This window comes from Tachyglossus aculeatus, chromosome 8 (genome assembly GCF_015852505.1).
Source record: "Tachyglossus aculeatus isolate mTacAcu1 chromosome 8, mTacAcu1.pri, whole genome shotgun sequence".
NCBI classification, from domain to species: domain Eukaryota; kingdom Metazoa; phylum Chordata; class Mammalia; order Monotremata; family Tachyglossidae; genus Tachyglossus; species Tachyglossus aculeatus.
Genome location: NC_052073.1, coordinates 38,584,354 through 38,606,933, shown reverse-complemented (window position 1 = coordinate 38,606,933; position 22,580 = coordinate 38,584,354). Strand labels below are relative to the sequence as shown.

General features: G+C 46.6%; 1 protein-coding gene across 4 annotated transcripts in view; it reads right to left on the bottom strand.

Annotated features, from left to right (window-relative positions):
- Positions 1-22,580, bottom strand: part of MYH10 (myosin heavy chain 10) — a 190,592-nt gene that overhangs the window by 110,585 nt on the left and 57,427 nt on the right. For 2 of the 4 annotated variants that reach the window (XM_038749864.1, XM_038749866.1), the window contains exons 5-7: positions 15,327-15,429; positions 14,942-14,971; positions 1,657-1,749 (exon numbers count right to left, since the gene is read on the bottom strand). In XM_038749864.1, the coding sequence (XP_038605792.1) occupies positions 1,657-1,749; positions 14,942-14,971; positions 15,327-15,429 (226 nt within the window). The remainder of the gene's footprint in view (positions 1-1,656; positions 1,750-14,941; positions 14,972-15,326; positions 15,430-22,580) is intronic. The other 2 variants (XM_038749865.1, XM_038749867.1) reach the window with 1 other exon arrangement.

Below are 22,580 nucleotides of genomic sequence, written 5' to 3'. Positions count from 1 at the left end.
TCTCTAGCGGTGCAGCGGGGACTAGTGGGTAGCGCCCGGGCCCGCGATGCAGAAGGTCACGGGTTCTAATCCCGGCTTCTCTGCTGGGGGCCTCGGAGCGAGTCACTTCTCTGGGCCTCAGTTCCCTCATCTGTAAAATGGGGACGAAGACCGGGAGATTAATCAGGAAGACCTGATTAGCTTGGCTCTACCCCAGTGTTTAGGACACTGCTTGGCACATGGTAAGCGCGTAATAAATACCAGAAAAACCAAAGAAACGGGAGGGGAAGGAGGCCGGGCCCGGCAGCTGGGGAGGAAGGGGAGAAGCAGTGTGGCCTGGTGGAAAGCCTGGGCTGGGAGTCGGAGGATGTGGGTTCTAATCCCGTTTCCACCACACGTCTGCTGCATGACTGTCTCTATATGTTGCCAACTTGTACTTCCCAAGCGCTTAGTACAGTGCTCTGCACACAGTAAGCGCTCAATAAATACAATTGATTGATTGACCTTGGGCGAGGCACTTCACCTCTCTGGGCCTCGGTTCCCTCATCTGTCAAACGGGGATAATGGACTGTCTCTACATGTTGCCAACTTGTACTTCCCAAGCGCTTAGTACAGTGCTCTACACACAGTAAGCGCTCAATAAATATAATTGATTGATTGATTGATAATAATAATAATAATGATGGCATTTGTTAAGCACTTACTATGTGCAAAGCACTAAGTGCTGGGGGGATACGAGGTGATCAGGTTGTCCCACGTGGGGCTCACAGTCTTCATCCCAATTTTACAAATGAAGTACCTGAGGCTCAGAGAGGTTAAGAGACTTGCCCAAGGTCACACAGCAGACATGTGGCGGAGCCGGCATTCGAACCCCTGACCTCTGACTCCAAAGCCCGGGCTCTTTCCACTGAGCCACGCTGCTGAAGACCGGGAGCTTCACGTGGGACTGGGATTGAGTCCTCCCCGCCGCGCTCCGAAAGGCACTGGGCTCACAGTGAGAACTTAAGTAGCGCGGTGATTAGAGGTTTCCTTATCAATCAATCGTATTTATTGAGCGCTTACTGTGTGCCGAGCACTGGACTAAGCGCTTGGGAAGTCCAAGTTGGCAACATATGGAGACAGTCCCTACCCAACAGTGGGCTCACAGGCTAGAAGGGGGAGACAGAGAACAAAACCAAACATATTAACAAAATAAAATAAATGGAATGGATATGTACAAGTAAAATAAATAGAGTAATAAATCCGTGCAAACATATATACAGGTGCCGTGGGGAAGGGAAGGAGGTATATATGTACCTGTATATATGTATATATGCTTGTACTTATTTATTACTCTATTTATTTATTTTATTTATTTTACTTGTACATATCTATTCTATTTATTTTATTTGGTTAGTATGTTTGGTTTTGTTCTCCGTCTCCCCCTTTTAGACTGTGAGCCCACTGTAGGGTAGGGACTGTCTCTAGATGTTGCCAATTTGTACTTCCCAAGCACTTAGTACAGTGCTCTGCACATAGTAAGCGCTCAATAAATACGATTGATGATGATGATGATGATGAGGTAAGGCGGGGGGGATGGAGAGGGAGACGAGGGGGAGAGGAAGGAGGGGGCTGGGTGTGGGAAGGCCTCCTGGAGGAGGTGAGCTCTCAGCAGGGCCTTGTCAGAGGGGGACTTACGAATCGAGAAGAGTTGTCGTTCTTCACCGTCTTGGCGTTGCCGAAGGACTCCAGGATGGGGTTGGCTTGTAAAAGCTGCCGCTCCAGTTCGCCCTACGACGCCGCGCGGGCCGAAAGAGCAGAGGGAACCGTGAGGGCCGGAGGCCTCGTCCCAAACCTTCCCCTTCCGGATCGCCCTCCCCATAATAATAATAATAAGAAGAATAATGATGGCATTTATTAAGCGCTTACTATGTGCAAAGCACTGTTCTAAGCGCTGGGGGGTTACAAGGTGATCAGGTTGTCCCACGGTGGGCTCCCAGTCTTAATCCCCATTTTACAGATGAGGGAACTGAGGCCCAGAGAAGTGAAGTGACTTGCAGACGGAACCCTGAGGGCCGGAGGCCTCGTTCCAAAACTTCCCCTTCATCTTCGGGATCACCCTCCCCATAATAATAATAAGAATAATGATGGCATTTATTAAACGCTTACTATGTGCAAAGCACTGTTCCAAGCGCTGGGGGGTTACAAGGTGATCAGGTTGTCCCACGGTGGGCTCCCGGTCTTAATCCCCATTTTACAGATGAGGGAACTGAGGCCCAGAGAAGTGAAGTGACTTGCGGACGGAACCGTGAGGGCCGGAGGCCTCGTCCCAAACCTTCCCCTTCGTCTTCGGGATCACCCTCCCCATTATAATAATAAGAAGAATAATAATGATGGCATTTATTAAGCGCTTACTATGTGCAAAGCACTGTTCTAAGCGCTGGGGGGTTACAAGGTGATTAGGTTGTCCCACGGGGGGCTCCCCGGCAACCCCCATTTTACAGATGAGGGAACTGAGGCCCAGAGATATTAAGTGACTTGTGGACGGAATCCTGAGGGCCGAAGGCCTCGTCCCAAACCTTCCCCTTTGTCTTTGGGATCGCCCTCCCCATAACAATAATAATAATGATGGCATTTATTAAGCGCTTACTATGTGCAAAGCACTGTTCTAAGCACTGGGGAGGTTACAAGGTGATCAGGTTGTCCCAAGGGGGGTTCCCAGTCTTAATCCCCATTTTACAGATGAGGGAACTGAGGCCCAGAAAAGTGAAGTGACTTGTGGACGGAACCCTGAGGGCCGGAGGCCTCGTTCCAAAACTTCCCCTTCATCTTCGGGATCGCCCTCCCCATAATAATAATAAGAATAATGATGGCATTTATTAAGCGCTTACTATGTGCAAAGCACTGTTCTAAGCGCTGGGGGGCTACAAGGTGATCAGGTTGTCCCACGGGGGGCTCACAGCCTTCATCCCCATTTTGCAGATGAGGTCACTGAGGCCCAGAGAAGTGAAGTGACTTCCCCAAGGTCACACAGCTGACAATTGGCAGAGCCGGGATTTGAACCCGTGACCTCTGACTCCAAAGCCCGGGCTCTTTCCACTGAGCCACGCTGCTTCTCTCCCCAGAGCTCAGAACAGTGCTTTGCACATAGTAAGCGCTTACCAAATAGCAAGCGCTTAACAAAGAGAAGCAGCGTGGCTCAGTGGAAAGAGCCCGGGCTTTGGAGTCACAGGTCACAGGTTCAAATCCCGGCTCCGCCCATTGTCAGCTGGGTGACTTTGGGCAAGTCACTTCACTTCTCTGTGCCTCAGTTACCTCATCTGTAAAATGGGGATGAAGACTGTGAGCCCCACGTGGGACAAGCTAGTCACCTTGTTATCCCCCCAGCACTTAGAACAGTGCTTTGCACATAGTAAGCGCTTAACAAATACCATCATCATCATCAAATGCCATTATTATTATTATTGATAATAAGGTGATCAAGTTGTCCCACGTGGGGCTCACAGTCTTAATCCCCATTTTACAGATGAGGGAACTGAGGCTCCTCCCGCCCGTCCGGAGACCCCTTGGGAAGGGACGGCATTGACACCCGTCTACTTGTTTTGTTTCGGCGTCCGTCTCCCCATTCTAGACTGTGAGCCCGTTGTCGGGTAAGGGCAGTGTGGGCGCTTAATACAGTGCTTTGCACATATTAAGCGCTTAATAAGTGCCATCATTATTTATCTGTTGTCGATCTGGACTTCCCAAGCACTCAATACAGTGCTTTGCACATAGTAAGCGCTTAATAAATGCCATCATTATTTATCTGTTGCCGATCTGGACTTCCCAAGCGCTCAATACAGTGCTTTGCACATAGTAAGCGCTTAATAAATGCCATCATTATTTATCTGTTGCCGATCTGGACTTCCCAAGCGCTCAATACAGTGCTTTGCAGATAGTAAGCGCTTATTAAGTGCCATCATTATTTATCTGTTGCCGATCTGCACTTCCCAAACGCTCAATACAGTGCTTTGCACACAGTAAGCGCTTAATAAATGCCATCATTATTTATCTGTTGCCTATCTGGACTTCCCAAGCGCTCAATACAGTGCTTTGCACATAGTAAGCGGTTAATAAATGCCATCATTATTCATCTGTTGCCGATCTGGACTTCCCAAGCGCTCAATACAGTGCTTTGCACATAGTAAGCGCTTAATAAATGCCATCATTATTTATCTGTTGCCGATCTGGACTTCCCAAGCGCTCAATACAGTGCTTTGCACACAGTAAGCGCTTAATAAATGCCATCATTATTTATCTGTTGCCGATCTGCACTTCCCAAGCGCTCAATACAGTGCTTTGCACATAGTAAGCGCTTAATAAATGCCATCATTATTTATCTGTTGCCGATCTGGATGTCCCAAGTGCTCAGTCCAGTGCACATAGTAAGCGCTTAGTAAGTGCCATCATTATTTATCTGTTGCCGATCTGCACTTCCCAAGCGCTCAATACAGTGCTTTGCACATAGTAAGCGCTTATTAAGTGCCATCATTATTTATCTGTTGCTGATCTGCACTTCCCAAGCGCTCAATACAGTGCTTTGCACCTAGTAAGCGCTTAATAAGTGTCATCATTATTTATCTGTTGCCGATCTGGACTTCCCAAGCACTCAATACAGTGCTTTGCACACAGTAAGCGCTTAATAAATGCCATCATTACTTATCTGTTGCCGATCTGGACTTCCCAAGCGCTCAATACAGTGCTTTGCACCCAGTAAGCGCTTAATAAGTGTCATCATTATTTATCTGTTGCCGATCTGGACGTCCCAAGCGCTCAATACAGTGCTTTGCACATAGTAACCGCTTAATAAATGCCATCATTATTTATCTGTTGCCGATCTGGACTTCCCAAGCGCTCAATACAGTGCTTTGCACACAGTAAGCACTTAATAAATGCCATCATTATTTATCTGTTGCCGATCTGGACTTCCCAACCGCTCAATACAGTGCTTTGCACACAGTAAGCGCTTAATAAGTGCCATCATTATTTATCTGTTGCCGATCTGCACTTCCCAAGCGCTCAATACAGTGCTTTGCACACAGTAAGCGCTTAATAAATGCCATCATTATTTATCTGTTGCCTATCTGGACTTCCCAACCGCTCAATACAGTGCTTTGCACATAGTAAGCGGTTAATAAATGCCATCATTATTCATCTGTTGCCGATCTGGACTTCCCAAGCGCTCAATACAGTGCTTTGCACATAGTAAGCGCTTAATAAATGCCATCATTATTTATCTGTTGCCGATCTGGACTTCCCAAGCGCTCAATACAGTGCTTTGCACATAGTAAGCGCTTAATAAATGCCATCATTATTTATCTGTTGCCGATCTGGACTTCCCAAGCGCTCAATACAGTGCTTTGCACACAGTAAGCACTTAATAAATGCCATCATTATTTATCTGTTGCCGATCTGGACTTCCCAACCGCTCAATACAGTGCTTTGCACACAGTAAGCGCTTAATAAGTGCCATCATTACTTATCTGTTGCCGATCTGCACTTCCCAAGCGCTCAATACAGTGCTTTGCACACAGTAAGCGCTTAATAAATGCCATCATTATTTATCTGTTGCCTATCTGGACTTCCCAACCGCTCAATACAGTGCTTTGCACATAGTAAGCGGTTAATAAATGCCATCATTATTCATCTGTTGCCGATCTGGACTTCCCAAGCGCTCAATACAGTGCTTTGCACATAGTAAGCGCTTAATAAATGCCATCATTATTTATCTGTTGCCGATCTGGACTTCCCAAGCGCTCAATACAGTGCTTTGCACACAGTAAGCGCTTAATAAATGCCATCATTATTTATCTGTTGCCGATCTGGACTTCCCAAGCGTTCAATACAGTGCTTTGCACATAGTAAGCGCTTAATAAATGCCATCATTATTTATGTGTTGCCGATCTGGATGTCCCAAGTGCTCAGTCCAGTGCACATAGTAAGCGCTTAGTAAGTGCCATCATTATTTATCTGTTGCCGATCTGCACTTCCCAAGCGCTCAATACAGTGCTTTGCACATAGTAAGCGCTTATTAAGTGCCATCATTATTTATCTGTTGCCGATCTGCACTTCCCAAGCGCTCAATACAGTGCTTTGCACCTAGTAAGCGCTTAATAAGTATCATCATTATTTATCTGTTGCCAATCTGGACTTCCCAAGCGCTCAATACAGTGCTTTGCACACAGTAAGCGCTTAATAAATGCCATCATTACTTATCTGTTGCCGATCTGGACTTCCCAAGCGCTCAATACAGTGCTTTGCACATAGTAAGCGCTTATTAAGTGCCATCATTATTTATCTGTTGCCGATCTGGACTTCCCAAGCACTCAATACAGTGCTGTGCACATAGTAAGCGCTTAATAAATGCCATCATTATTTATCTGCTGTCGATCTGGACTTCCCAAGCTATCAATACAGTGCTTTGCACATAGTAAGCGCTTAACAAATGCCATCATTATTTATCTGTTGCCGATCTGGACTTCCCAAGCACTCAATACAGTGCTTTGCACACAGTAAGCGCTTAATAAATGCCATCATTACTTATCTGTTGCCGATCTGGACTTCCCAAGCGCTCAATACAGTGCTTTGCACCTAGTAAGCGCTTAATAAGTGTCATCATTATTTATCTGTTGCCGATCTGGACGTCCCAAGCGCTCAATACAGTGCTTTGCACATAGTAAGCGCTTAATAAATGCCATCATTATTTATCTGTTGCCGATCTGGACTTCCCAAGCGCTCAATACAGTGCTGTGCACATAGTAAGCGCTTAATAAATGCCATCATTATTTATCTGTTGCCGATCTGGACTTCCCAAGCGCTCAATACAGTGCTTTGCACACAGTAAGCGCTTAATAAATGCCATCATTATTTATCTGTTGCCGATCTGGACTTCCCAAGTGCTCAATACAGTGCTTTGCACACAGTAAGCGCTTAATAAATGCCATCATTATTTATCTGTTGCCGATCTGCACTTCCCAAGCGCTCAATACAGTGCTTTGCACATAGTAAACACTTAACAAATGCCATCATTATTTATCTGTTGCCGATCTGGACGTCCCAAGCGCTCAATACAGTGCTGTGCACATAGTAAGCGCTTAATAAATGCCATCATTATTCATCTGTTGCCGATCTGCACTTCCCAAGTGCTCAATACAGTGCTTTGCACATAGTAAGCGCTTATTAAGTGCCATCATTATTTATCTGTTGCCGATCTGGACTTCCCAAGCACTCAATACAGTGCTGTGCACATAGTAAGTGCTTAATAAATGCCATCATTATTTATCTGTTGCCGATCTGGACTTCCCAACCGCTCAATACAGTGCTTTGCACACAGTAAGCGCTTAATAAATGCCATCATTACTTATCTGTTGCCGATCTGGACTTCCCAAGCGCTCAATACAGTGCTTTGCACCTAGTAAGCGCTTAATAAGTGTCATCATTATTTATCTGTTGCCGATCTGGATGTCCCAAGCGCTCGGTCCAGTGCACATAGTAAGCGCTTAATAAGTGCCATCATTATTTATCTGTTGCCGATCTGCACTTCCCAAGCGCTCAATACAGTGCTTTGCACATAGTAAGCGCTTATTAAGTGCCATCATTATTTATCTGTTGCCGATCTGCACTTCCCAAGCGCTCAATACAGTGCTTTGCACCTAGTAAGCGCTTAATAAGTGTCATCATTATTTATCTGTTGCCGATCTGGATGTCCCAAGCGCTCAGTCCAGTGCACATAGTAAGCGCTTAATAAGTGCCATCATTATTTATCTGTTGCCGATCTGGACGTCCCAAGCGCTCAGTCCAGTGCACATAGTAAGCGCTTAATAAGTGCCATCATTATTTATCTGTTGCCGATCTGGATGTCCCAAGTGCTCAGTCCAGTGCACATAGTAAGCGCTTAATAAGTGCCATCATTATTTATCTGTTGCCGATCTGGACGTCCCAAGCGCTCAGTCCGGTGCAGATAGTAAGCGCTTAGTAAGTGCCATCGTTATTTATCTGTTGCCGATCTGGACTTCCCAACCGCTCAGTCCAGTGCCCTGCACACAGTAAGTGCTCAATAAATACGGCCGAATGAATGAGAAGCGGCGTGGCTCAGTGGAAAGAGCCCGGGCTTTGGAGTCAGAGGTCATGGGTTCAAATCCCGGCTCTGCAACTTGTCAGCTGTGGGACCTGGGGCAAGTCGCTTCACTTCTCTTAGACTGTGAGCCCACTGCTGGGTAGGAACTGTCTCTATGTGTTGCCAACTTGGACTTCCCAAGCGCTCAGTACAGTGCTCTGCACACAGTAAGCGCTCAATAAATACCATTGATTGATTGATTGATTCTCTGGGCCTCAGTTCCCTCATCTGGAAAATGGGGGTGAAGACTGTGAGCCCCCCCGTGGGACCACCTCACCACCTTGTGACCTCCCCAGCGCTTAGAACGGTGCTTTGCACATAGTAAGCGCTTAATAAATGCTACCGTTATTATGATTAGGAATGAAAAGGGACCATTCCAGCCGACAGGAGAGCGTTCCCGGGCAGGAAAAAAGGAGTCTGAAGGCGGGAAGGGAGCCTGGATCGGCACGGAAATTGGCTAGGAAGTCGGGTGGCCTAGTGGATAGAGCCAGGGCTTGGAGTCCAAAGGACCCGGGTTCTAATTCCGGCTCCACCCCTCGTCTGCTGGGTGCCCTTGGGCAAGTCACTTCACTCGTTGTAGAGAAGTGGAAATAATAATAATAAAAATAATAATAATAATAATAATAATAATGGCATTTATTAAGCGCTTACTATGTGCAAAGCACTGTTCTAAGCACTGGGGAGGTTACAAGGCGATCAGGTTGTCCCTCGAGGGGCTCACAGTCTTAACCCCCATTTTACAGATGAGGAAACTGAGGCCCAGAGAAGTGAAGTGACTTGCCCAAAGTCACACAGCTGACAACTGCCGGAGCCGGGATTTGAACCCATGACCTCTGACTCCCAAGCCCGGGCTCTTTCCACCGAGCCACGCTGCTTCTCTGCCCGGAAAGAGCCCGGGCTTTGGAGTCAGAGGTCATGGGTTCAAATCCCAGCTCCGCCACTTGTCAGCTGTGGGACTGGGGGCAAGTCGCTTCACTTCTCTGGGCCTCGGTTACCTCATCGGGAAAATGGGGACTAAGACTGTGAGCCCCCCCACCGTGGGACAACCTGATCACCTTGTAACCTCCCCAGCGCTTAGAACATTGCTTTGCACATAGTAAGCGCTCAATAAACGCCATCATTATTATTATTATTGCTATTATAGAGTCTGGGAAGGACCTGGGTTCTAATCGCAGCTCCGTCCCTTGTCTGCTGGGCGACACTGGGCAAGTCACTTGACTTCTGTGGACCTCATCTGTACGTTTAGTACAGTGTCTGGCACCTGGTAAACACTAAAATACCTTAAAAAGATGGAGGCGAAACCTGAATAAACTCCAACTAAATATCTGTGTGCTTTGGGTAGTCTTTGACAACCATTCAAGCGCTTAGTACAGTGCTCTGCACACAGTAAGCGCTCAATAAATACGACTGAATGAACTGCCACAGAATCAGGAGGAGTTGACAATCGGAACGGGCGGCTCACGGAATGGAAAACCAGTCAAGCGCTTAGTACAGTGCTCTGCACACAGTAAGCGCTCAATAAATACGACTGAATGAATTGCCACAGAATCAGGAGGAGTGGCGCGGCTTAGTGGAAAGAGCCCGGGGCCTGGGAATCAAGAGGACCTGAGTTCCAATCCCGGGGGCTCCGCCACGTGTTTTCTATGCTATCTTGGGCAAGTCACTTCACTGTGCCTCAGTTACCTCATCTGTAAAATGGGGATGAAGGCTGTGAGCCCCACGTGGCCAACCCGATGAGCTTATATCTCCCCCAGTGCTCCCGGCACATAAGAAGTGCTTAACAAATACCATTTTTTTTTAAAAAAAGGGCAGACACACATCCTGGGTAACAAAAAAAAGAGTCCTGGGAAGCACCTGCTAGCATAATAATAATAATAACTATTATTATTATTATTATTATTATTATTATTATGGCATTTGTAAAGTGCTTATTACGTGGCAGACACTGGTCATGGGTTCAAACCCTGGCTCCGCCAATTGTCAGCTGTGTGGCTTTGGGCAAGTCACTTCACTTCTCTGGGCCTCAGTTCCTTCAGCTGTAAAATGGGGATGAAGACTGTGAGCCCCCCGTGGGACAACCTGATCACCTTGTAACCTCCCCAGCGCTTAGAACAGTGCTTTGCACATAGTAAGCACTTAATAAATGCCATTATTATTATTATTATTAATAAACGCTGGGGTGCATACAAGCAAATTGGGTTGGACACAGTCCCCGTCCCAAGTGGAACTCTCAGTCTCAATCCCTGTTGCACAGATGAGGTAACGGATGTACAGAAAAGTTAAGTAATAATAATGGCATTTATTAAGCGCTTACTATGTGCAAAGCACTGCTCTAAGCGCTGGGGAGGTTACAAGGTGATCTGGTTGTCCCACGGGGGGCTCACAGTCTTTATCCCCATTTCACAGATGAGGCCCAGAGAAGTGAAGTGACTTGCCCAAAGTCACACAGCAGACAGTTGGCGGAGCCGGGATTCGAACCCATAAGCCCGGGCTCTTTCCACTGAGCCACGCTGCTTGGAACTGAGGCCCAGAGAAGTTAAGCGAGTTGCCCACGGTCACACAGCAGTCAAGTGGGAGAGGCGGGATTAGAACCCAGGCCCTTCCGACTTCCGGGCTCTAGCCACCAAGCCACGCTGCTTCTCTCTGAACGCCCTGCTGTGTCCTGTGACCCCGATGACCTTGCCATCCCGTGGGTTTTCCGGGTCGACGGAGCGGAGCTCTCAACGAGGATGATGATGATGATGGCATTTGTTAAGCGCTTACTATGTGCAAAGCACTGTTCTAAGCGCTGGGGACAGTCCTTCTAGACTGTGAGCCCACTGTTGGGTAGGGACCGTCTCTATATGTTGCCAACTTGGACTTCCCAAGCGCTTAGTACAGTGCTCTGCACACATCATCAATTCATCAATTGTATTTATTGAGCACTTACTATGTGCAGAGCACTGGACTAAGTGCTTATAATAATGGCATTTATTGAATGCTTACTATGTGCAAAGCACTTTTTCTAAGAGCTGGGGAGGTTACAAAGTGATCGGGTTGTTCCACGGGGGGCTCACAGTCTTCATCCCCATTTTCCAGATGAGGTAACTGAGGCCTAGAGAAGTGAAGTGATTTGCCCAAAGTCACACAGCTGACAAGTGGGGAGCCGGGATTTGAACCCATGACCTCTGACTCCAAAGCCCGTGCTCTTTCCACTGAGCCACGCTGCTTCTCTAGTACAGCTTCGCTTAGTACAGTGTCTGGCTCTCAATAAATACGATTGATTGATTGACTGATTGGGAGGTTTCAAGGTGACCAGGTTGTCCCATGGGGGGCTCACAGTTTTAATCCCCATTTTCCAGATGAGGTCACTGAGGCCCAGAGAAGTGAAGGGACTGGCCCAAAGTCACACAGCTGACAGCCGGAGGAGCCGGGATTCGAACCCATGACCTCAGACTCCAAAGCCCGGGCTCTTTCCACTGAGCCACACGGCTTCCTTGTGCGTCAATACACAGGCCCCGGCGAAGACCCAAGGGGGCCGGCAGTCCCGGCAGTTGTCCCCTGTGGGACAACCTGATCACCTTGTAACCTCCCCCAGCGCTTAGAACAGTGCTTTGCACATAGTAAGCGCTTAACAAATGCCATCATCATCATCATCATCATCATCCCGGAAGCCTGCGTGTTCATGCGGTTAAAGCCATGCAAGCCCGCAGCAGTCCCGGGGCCGCGGGGGAGACGCCTGAGGTGACGGGGAGGTCGGAGGTCAGCATGCGGGGCGAATCACACACATCTACATTATTATTATTATTATTATTATTATATGTATATATGTTTGTACATATTTATTACTCTATTTATTTACCTGTACATATTTATTCTATTTATTTTATTCGGTTTATATGTTTTGATTTGTCGTCTGTCTCCCCCTTCTAGACTGTGTAGGACAACCTGATCACCCTGCAACCTTCCCAGCGCTTAGAACAGTGCCTTGAACATAGTAAGTGCTTAATAAATGTCGTTATTATTATTATTATTATTATTATTATTATTATATGTTTTGGAGTTTTTTTGGTCTGTCTCCCCCTTCTAGACTACAGACCGCCTCTAGATGTATGACTTTGGGCAAGTCACGTAACTTCTCTGTGCCTCAGTTCCCTCATCTGTCAAATGGGGATGAAGACGGTGAGCCCCCCGTGGGACAACCTGATCACCCTGTAACCTCCCCAGCGCTTAGAACAGTGCTTTGCACATAGTAAGCGCTTAATAAATGCCATCATTATTATTATTATTATTGTTACATGTTTTGGGGGTTTTTTTGGTCTGTCTCCCCCTTCTAGACTACGGACCGCCTCTAGATGTGTGACTTTGGGCAAGTCACGTAACTTCTCTGTGCCTCAGTTCCCTCATCTGTCAAATGGGGATGAAGACTGTGAGCCGCCCGTGGGACAACCTGATCACCCTGTAACCTCCCCAGCCCTTAGAACAGTGCTTTGCACATAGTAAGTGCTTAATAAATGCCATCATTATTATTATTATTACATGTTTTGGGGGTTTTTTTGGTCTGTCTCCCCCTTCTAGACTACAGACCGCCTCTAGATCTTTGACTTTGGGCAAGTCACTTCACTTCTCTGTGCCTCAGTTCCCTCATCTGTCAAATGGGGATGAAGACTGTGAGCCCCCCGTGGGACAACCTGATCACCCTGTAACCTCCCCAGTGCTTAGAACCGTGCTTTGCACATAGTAAGCGCTTAATAAATGCCATTATTATTATTATTACATGTTTTGGGGGCTTTTTTTGGTCTGTCTCCCCCTTCTAGACTACGGACCGCCTCTAGATGTGTGACTTTGGGCAAGTCACGTAACTTCTCTGTGCCTCAGTTCCCTCATCTGTCAAATGGGGATGAAGACTGTGAGCCGCCCGTGGGACAACCTGATCACCCTGTAACCTCCCCAGCCCTTAGAACAGTGCTTTGCACATAGTAAGTGCTTAATAAATGCCATCATTATTATTATTATTACATGTTTTGGGGGTTTTTTTTGGTCTGTCTCCCCCTTCTAGACTACAGACCGCCTCTAGATCTTTGACTTTGGGCAAGTCACTTCACTTCTCTGTGCCTCAGTTCCCTCATCTGTCAAATGGGGATGAAGACTGTGAGCCCCCCGTGGGACAACCTGATCACCCTGTAACCTCCCCAGTGCTTAGAACCGTGCTTTGCACATAGTAAGCGCTTAATAAATGCCATTATTATTATTATTACATGTTTTGGGGGCTTTTTTTGGTCTGTCTCCCCCTTCTAGACTACGGACCGCCTCTAGATGTGTGACTTTGGGCAAGTCACGTAACTTCTCTGTGCCTCAGTTCCCTCATCTGTCAAATGGGGATGAAGACTGTGAGCCGCCCGTGGGACAACCTGATCACCCTGTAACCTCCCCAGCCCTTAGAACAGTGCTTTGCACATAGTAAGTGCTTAATAAATGCCATCATTATTATTATTATTACATGTTTTGGGGGTTTTTTTGGTCTGTCTCCCCCTTCTAGACTACAGACCGCCTCTAGATCTTTGACTTTGGGCAAGTCACTTCACTTCTCTGTGCCTCAGTTCCCTCATCTGTCAAATGGGGATGAAGACTGTGAGCCCCCCCGTGGGACAACCTGATCACCCTGTAACCTCCCCAGTGCTTAGAACCGTGCTTTGCACATAGTAAGCGCTTAATAAATGCCATTATTATTATTATTACATGTTTTGGGGGCTTTTTTTGGTCTGTCTCCCCCTTCTAGACTAAGGACCGTCTCTAGATGTGTGACTTTGGGCAAGTCACTTCACTTCTCTGTGCCTCAGTTCCCTCATCTGTCAAATGGGGATGAAGACTGTGAGCCCCCCGTGGGACAACCTGATCACCCTGTAACCTCCCCAGTGCTTAGAACCGTGCTTTGCACATAGTAAGCGCTTAATAAATGCCATCATTATTATTATTATTACATGTTTTGGGGGTTTTTTTGGTCTGTCTCCCCCTTCTAGACTACAGACCGCCTCTAGATGTATGACTTTGGGCAAGTCACTTCACTTCTCTGTGCCTCAGTTCCCTCATCTGTCAAATGGGGATGAAGACTGTGAGCCGCCCGTGGGACAACCTGATCACCCTGTAACCTCCCCAGTGCTTAGAACCGTGCTTTGCACATAGTAAGCGCTTAATAAATGCCATCATTATTATTATCATTATTACATGTTTTGGGGTTTTTTTTTGGTCTGTCTCCCCCTTCTAGACTACAGACCGTCTCTAGATGTGCGACTTTGGGCAAGTCACGTAACTTCTCTGTGCCTCAGTTACCTCACCTGTAAAATGGGGATTAAGACTGTGAGCCCCACGTGGGACAACCTGATCACCTTGAATCCCCCCCACTGCTTAGAACAGCGCTCTGCACATAGTAAGCGCTTAACAAATACCATCATTATTACTATTATTATATGTTGCCGACTTGTACTTCCCAAGCGCTTAGTACAGTGCTCTGCACACAGTAAGCGCTCAATAAATACGACTGAATGAATGAGCCGCTCTGCCTTGACGAGTGGCATTCAAACGGGGCGTCCTGGGGTCTCTCCCAGGCGCTTAGTCCAGTGGTCTGCAACCAGCGGGCGTTCAATAAATACCATCGATTGATACGTCCATGGCAATGGTTACACCCACAAGCACACTCCTGGGTGCCGAGGGAGGGACAGGCATTCATTCATTCATTCTGTGGTGGAGTTAGGGGGGGGCGAGGGAGCGTGTGCGGTTGCGTGTGCACGTGTACGTGTGCGGTTGCGTGTGTCCGGCCACGAGCGGGGAAGAGGAAACCGGAAAACTTGCCTGGTGTTTCACCGGTTTAAGCAGTTCGGGCTGGTTGTTGCAAACAGACAAACGCAAGTGTTAGTGCTCTCGCGCAGGGCCACCCGCCCGTGAGTCAGGTAAGCGCTTAGTACAGTGCTCTGCACACAGTAAGCGCTCAATAAATAGCAAACAATGACTGTCGCCCCTCCGCCCGCCCCCACGGCGCCAGTCCGACCCGCTCCGTCATCCGCGGCCGGTCCTCTAGACTCACGGGTCACGGGTAGGTGACATTTCTACTGTGTTACGCCGGACTCTCCCTAGCGCTCAGTACAGTGCTCTGCCCACAGAAAGCGCTCAGTAAATGCCGGCCCCTGACGGGTTTTCCGAGCTCGGGCCGCGCTTCGGGGTTCCCGAAAGGACTTACGGGAATATTGTGGTCCTTTCTTCCTTTGTGGGAGGAGGCGACGTGAGCGAGGTACTGGATCACCTTCTTGGTGTTTTCCGTCTTCCCGGCGCCCGACTCGCCCCTGAGCGAACAGACACAGAAGACGTTTCCCTGATCAAAAGGCGGAAAGGAAAGCGTCCTCAACGGACACCCCCTCCCCGTCAGTGTGGCCTAATGGTTAGAGCCCGGGCCTGGGTTCTAATCCCGGCTCCGCCCCTCGCCTGATCCGGCCCCTTCGCCCCGCTGGACCTCAGTTTCCTCAGCTGTAAAACGGGGGTTGAGACGGGGAGCCCCACGCGGGACGGGGACCGTGTCCAATCGGATTTCCTTGGATTCACCGCAGAGCGCACATCAATCAATCGTATTTATTGAGCGCTTACTGTGTGCGGAGCACTGTACTAAGCGCTTGGGAAGTACAAGTTGGCAACATATAGAGACAGTCCCTACCCAACAGTGGGCTCACAGTCTAAAAGCTGAGCATCGTGAGCACTTACCAAATAGCACAACTATTATGGTTATTATTCTTAATTATGATTACATTGTATTAGAGAAGCAGTGTGGCTCAATGGAAAGAGCACGAGCTTTGGAGTCAGAGGTCGTGGGTTCAAATCTCAGCTCCGACAATTGTCCGCTGGGGGACTTTGGGCAAGTCACTTCACTTCTCTGGGCCTCAGTTACCTCATCTGTAAAAATGAGGATTAAGACTGGGAGCCCCCCATGGGACAACCTGGCCACCTTGTAACCTCCCCAGTGCTTAGAACAGTGCTTTGCACATAGTAAGTGCTTAATAAATGCCATTATTATTATATTATTCATTTATTTATTTATTATTATCAATATTATAATTATTATTATTAGCAGCAGTTACAGAACCGAGGGAAGCAGCATCGACCCAAGTCCTCTCTGGAGACCCCTCCTTCCTCTCCCCCTCTTCATCCCCACCGCCTTACCTCCTTCCCCTCCCCACAGCACCTGCATATACGTATATATATTTGTACGAATTTATTACTCTATTTATTTATTTTATTTGTGCATATTCTATTTATTTTATTTTGTGAATACGTTTTTTTTGTTCTCTGTGTCTCCCTTTTAGACTGTGAGCCCGTTGTTGGGTAGGGACCGTCTATATTTGTTGCCAACTTGTACTTCCCAAGCGCTTAGTACAGTGCTCTGCACACAGTAAGCGCTCAATAAATATGACTGAATGAATGAATGAATGGACCTGATTGACATGACACTGAACCCTCATACAAGTTAACAATATAGTACCATCCGTAATCATAACATTTGCACTAGCAATAAAACTCGGCCTAGCACCATTTCACTACTGAGGACCTGAAGTCCTTCAAGGGTCACCTCTATTATCAGGAATAATTTTATTACCTTGACAAAAACTGGCACCAATCTCAATTATTTAGAAAATTTCTCCAACCCTCATAACATTTGCACTAGCAATAAAACTCGGTGCTCTGTGCTCTGTGCTTTGTGCAGAGCACTGTAGTAAGCGCTCAATAAATACAATTAAATGAATGAATGAATGAATAGAGCTGATTGACAGGACATTGAACCCTCATACAAATTAACAATATAGTACCATCCATAATCATAACATTTGCACTAGCAATAAAACTCGGCCTAGCACCATTTCATTACTGAGGACCTGAAGTCCTTCAAGGGTCACCTCTATTATCCAGAATAATTTTATGAACTCGACAAAAACTGGCACCAATCTCAATTATTTACCAAATTTCTCCAACCCTTAACATAAACACATTATTAATCCTATTAATCATCTTTTTATTTTGTCAATGATGTGCCTAGAGCTTTAATTCTATTTGTTCTGGCGATTTTGACACCTGTCCACATGTTTTGTTTTGTTGTCCGTCTCTCTGTCTCCCCCTTCTAGACTGTGAGCCTGCTATTGCGTAGGGACCGTCTCTATCTGTTGCCAACCTGGACTTCCCAAGCGCTTAGTACAGTGCTCTGCACACAGTAAGCGCTCAATAAATATGACTGAATGAATGAATGGAGCTGATTGACAGGACATTGAACCCTCATACAAATTAACAATATAGTACCATCCGTAATCATAACATTTGCACTAGCAATAAAACTCGGCCTAGCACCATTTCACTACTGAGGACCTGAAGTCCTTTAAGGGTCACCTCTATTATCAGGAATAATTTTATTAACTTGACAAAAACCGGCACCAATCTCAATTATTTCCCAAATTTCTCCAACCCTCATAACATTTGCACTAGCAATAAAACTCGGCCTAGCCCCATTTCACTACTGAGGAACTGAAGTCCTTCAAGGGCCACCTCTATTATCAGGAACAATTTTATTAACTTGACAAAAACTGGCACCAATCTCAATTATTTACCAAATGTCTCCAACCCTTAACGGAAACACGTTATTAATCATCTTTTTATTTTGTCAATGATGTGCCTAGAGCTTTAATTCTATTTGTTCTGGCGATTTTGACACCTGCCTACACGTTTTGTTGTCCGTCTCCCCCTTCTAGACTGTGAGCCCGTTGTTGGGTAGGAACCGTCTCTGTTGCCGACTTGGACTTCCCAAGCGCTTAGTACAGTGCTCTGCACACAGTAAGCGCTCAATAAATATGATTGAATGAATGAATGGAGCCCCTCACCATACTCGGAGCAAACACGGGCGCCTATAACCATATTTAGAGAACGCGCCGCCGCCTCCCCCGCCCCCCGGCCCCACAAGTATTTTAATTTCCCCCCCGAAAAAATCCATTTTCATTCCAGTTCTTATTGTTCGAACACCAAAATAGATCTTTTTCTTTCAACGTCATTCTTTTCCTCCCACTCCCTCTCCTTCCCATCAACTTCGGGGCTGTTTTCTTGGCAGGGAGGATGAGAGGAGCCGGGAGACTGAGAGTTATCAACCTCCTAAATCCCAGAATAAGCACGGCAGGCGACGGATTTTTCTTTTTTTTTGGGTTTGAGGGGAGGCCGAAACCACGACCCTTCTGAACTGTTTGGACGGCGTGTCGATTCCTACTAAGGGAAGCAGCGTGGCTCAGTGGAAAGAGCCCGGGCTTGGGAGTCAGAGGCCATGGGTTCAAATCCAACTGTCAGCTGGGTGACTTTGGGGGAGTCACTTCACTTCTCTGTGCCTCAGTTCCCTCATCTGTCAAACGGGGATTAAAACTGTGAGCCCCCAGTGGGACAACCTGTTCACCCTGTAACCTCCCCAGCGCTTAGAACAGTGCATTGCACATAGTAAGCGCTTAACAAATACTATCATTATTATTATTATTATTATTACTAAGGAATTCTGGCTATCTTCCCAAAGAAGAAAGGGAGGCGGAGAGGGGGAAAGAAGGATTTCTCTCTTCCAAAAACACGGGAGTCCCGTCTGGCTGGATGAACTTCTAGACTGTGAGCCCGCTGTTGGGGTTGGGACCGTCTCCATATGTTGCCAACTTGTACTTCCCAAGCGCTTAGTACAGTGCTCTGCACACAGTAAGCGCTCAATAAATACGACTGAATGAATGACAAGCAGGGCGGTCTAGTGGTTAGAGCCCGGGCCCGGAGGTCAGAGGGAACTGGATTCTCCTACTGGCTCTATAATAATAATGATGGCATTTATTAAACTCTTACTATGTGCAAAGCACTGTTCTAAGCGCTGGGGAGGTTACAAGGTGATCAGGTTGACCCTCGTGGGGCTAACAGATTTAATCCCCATTTTCCAGATGAGGTAACTGAGGCCCAGAGAAGTGAAGTGACTTGCCCGAAGTCACACAGCTGACAATTGGTGGAGCCGGGATTTGAACCCATGACCTCTGACTCCAAAGCCCGGGCTCTTTCCTACTGAGCCACCCTGCTGCTGTGTGACCTCAGGCAAGTCGCTTTGCCTCTCTTAGAGAAGCGACGACTGGGAGCCCACTGTCGGGTAGGGACCGTCCCTATCTGTTGCCGACTTGTACCTCCCCAGCGCTTAGTACAGCGCTCTGCGCACAGTGAGCGCTCAATAAATACGATTGAATGAAGGAACGGGAGGCGGAGAAGCAGCGTGGCTCGGTGGAAAGAGCCCGGGCTTTGGAGTCAGAGGTCATGGGTTCGAATCGCGGCTCCGCCACACGTCTGGGCAAGTCACTTCAATCAATCAATCAATCAATCGTATTTATGGAGCGCTTACTGTGTGCAAGAGCACTTCACTTCCCTGAGCCTCAGTTACCTCAGCTGTAAAATGGGGACTAAGACTGTGAGCCCCCTGTGGGACAACCTGATCACCTTGTATCCCCCCAGCGCTTAGAACAGTGCTTTGCACATACTAAGCGCTTAACAAATGCCATCATTATTATTATTATCATTATTATTTCCACTGGGTGGGTCACATCAATTCTCTGTGCCTCAGTTACCTCATCCAAAATGGGGATTAGGAGCGTGAGCCCCACGCAAGACAGTGGGACCGTGCCCAACCCGACGAGCTTGTATCTAGGCCAGCGTTCAGTACAGCGCCTGGCACGTAGTAAGCGCGTGACAAATACCGTTAAAGGGCAAAAAAGTTTCCCACTAAATGGGAAAGGCTCCCTAAAGCCATTTTAGCGACCGACGCCAGCGGTTGGCGGACGGACAAGCTTCCGCGAAAGCCTCCACTACGTCCTGGAGGGTGAAGTCATGTTTTGTTAGCCCAGGTCGGGCGCGGAGCCAACGGCCAGAGACGGCTCGCAGATAGGGGATTTGGCCACTTCTCAACTCCTCCTCAGGCCCCAAGAATGCGATCCATTTCCTGCAGCCGGATCGTTCCCCGTCTCCTAACAATAACAGTGCTGTTTCTTAGGTGCTTACTACGTGCCGGGCACTGTACTAAGCGCTGGGGGAGATACAGGGTAATCAGGTTGTCCCACGGGGGGCTCGCGGTTTTAATCCCGTATATATAATAATAACCATGGCATTTGTTAAGCGCTTACTATGTGCAAAGAACTGTTTTAAGCGCTGAGGGGATACAAGGTGATCAGGTTGTCCCACGGGGGGCTCACGGTTTTAATCCCGTATATATAATAATAACGATGGCATTTGTTAAGCCCTTACTACGTGCAAAGCACTGTTCTAAGAGCTGAGGGGATACAAGGTGATCAGGTTGTCCCACGGGGGGCTCACGGTTTTAATCCCGTATATATAATAATAACGATGGCATTTGTTAAGCCCTTACTACGTGCAAAGAACTGTTCTAAGCGCTGAGGGGATACAAGGTGATCAGGTTGTCCCACGGGGGGCTCACAGTCCTCATCCCCATTTGACAGATGAGGGAACTGAGGCGCAGAGAAGTTAAGTGACTTGCCCAAGGTCACACAGCAGACTTGTGGCGGAGCTGGGGCTCGAACCCATGACCTCTGACTCCCATGCCCGTGCCCTTTCGACTGATCCACACTGCTTCCCTATGTATATATATATATATATATATATGGATATATATACACACATATCCTGTATATATGTATATATATATACATATACTGTATATATGTAGGCATATATATACAAATCCTGTATATATGTATGCATATATATACATATCCTGTATATATGTGTGTATATATATACATATCCTGTATATATGCATGTATATATATATACATATCCTGTATGTATATATATATATATACATATCCTGTATATATGTATATACATATATCCTGTATATATGTATATACATATATCCTGTATATATGTATGTACATATATCCTGTATATATGTGTATACATATCCTGTATGTGTATATATATACGTCCTGTATATGCATATATATACATATCCTGTATGTATGTATATGCATATCCTGTATATGCATATATATACATATCCTGTATATATGTATATATACACATATCCTGTATATATGTTGGTATGGATTTATTACTCTATTTTATTTGTACATGTTCATTCTATTTATTTTATTTTGTTAATACGTTTTGTTTTGTTGTCTGTCTCCCCCTTCTAGACTGTGAGCCCGCTGTTGGGTAGGGACCGTCTCTATATGCTGCCAACTTGGACTTCCCAAGCGCTTAGTCCAGTGCTCTGCACACAGTAAGCGCTCAATAAATACGATTGATTGAATGAATGAATGAATGAATGAATCCCCATTTTCCAGATGAGGGAACTGAGGCCCAGAGAAGGGAAGTGACTTGCCCAAGGTCACACGGCAGACATGTGGTGGAGCTGGGACTCAAACCCATGACCTCTGACTCCCATGCCCGTACCCTTTCGACTGAGCCACACTGCTTCTCTATGTGTATATCTCTATAAATATCCTGAATATATGTATATACACATATATATGCTGTATATATGTATATGTTTGTATGTATTTATTACTCTATTTTATTTGTACATATTTATTCTACTTATTTGATTTTGTTAATATGTTTTGCTTTGTTGTCTGTCTCCCCCTTCTAGACTGTGAGCCCGCTGTTGGGTAGGGACCGTCTCTAGATGTTGCCTACTTGGACTTCCCAAGTGCTTAGTCCAGTGCTCTGCACACGGTAAGCGCTCAATAAATACAATTGAATGAATGAATGTATATACATATCCTGTATATATGTATATACACACATATGTATATCCTGGATATACGTTTGTACAGATTTATTACTCTATTTATTTGACTTGTACATATTTATTCTATTTATTTTATTGGGTTTATATGTTTTGTTTTGTTGTCTGTCTCCCCCTTCTAGACTGTGAGCCCGCTGTTGGGTAGGGGCCGTCTCTTTATCTTGCCAACTTGGACTTCCCAAGCGCTTAGTACAGTGCTCTGCACACAGTAAGCGCTCAATAAATACAACTGAATAAACGAATGAATAAATGAGAGCTCACCTCCTCCAGGAGGCCTTCCCGCACTGAGTCCCCTCCTTCCTCTCCCCATCTCCCCCGCCTTACCTCCTTCCCCTCCCCACAGCACCTGGGTATACGTATAGATGTTTGTACAGATTTACTACTCTAATATTTTACTTGGACATATTTATTCTATTTACTTTATTTTGTTAATATGTTTTGTTTTGTTGTCTGTCTCCCCCTTCTAGACTATGAGCCCGCTGTTGGGTAGGGACCGCCTCTAGATGTTGCCGACTTTTACTTCCCAAGCACTTAGTCCAGTGATCTTCACACAGTAAGCGCTCAATAAATACAATTGAATGAATGAATGTTGCCAATTTGGACTTCCCAAGCGCTTAGTCCAGTGCTCTGCACACAGTAAGC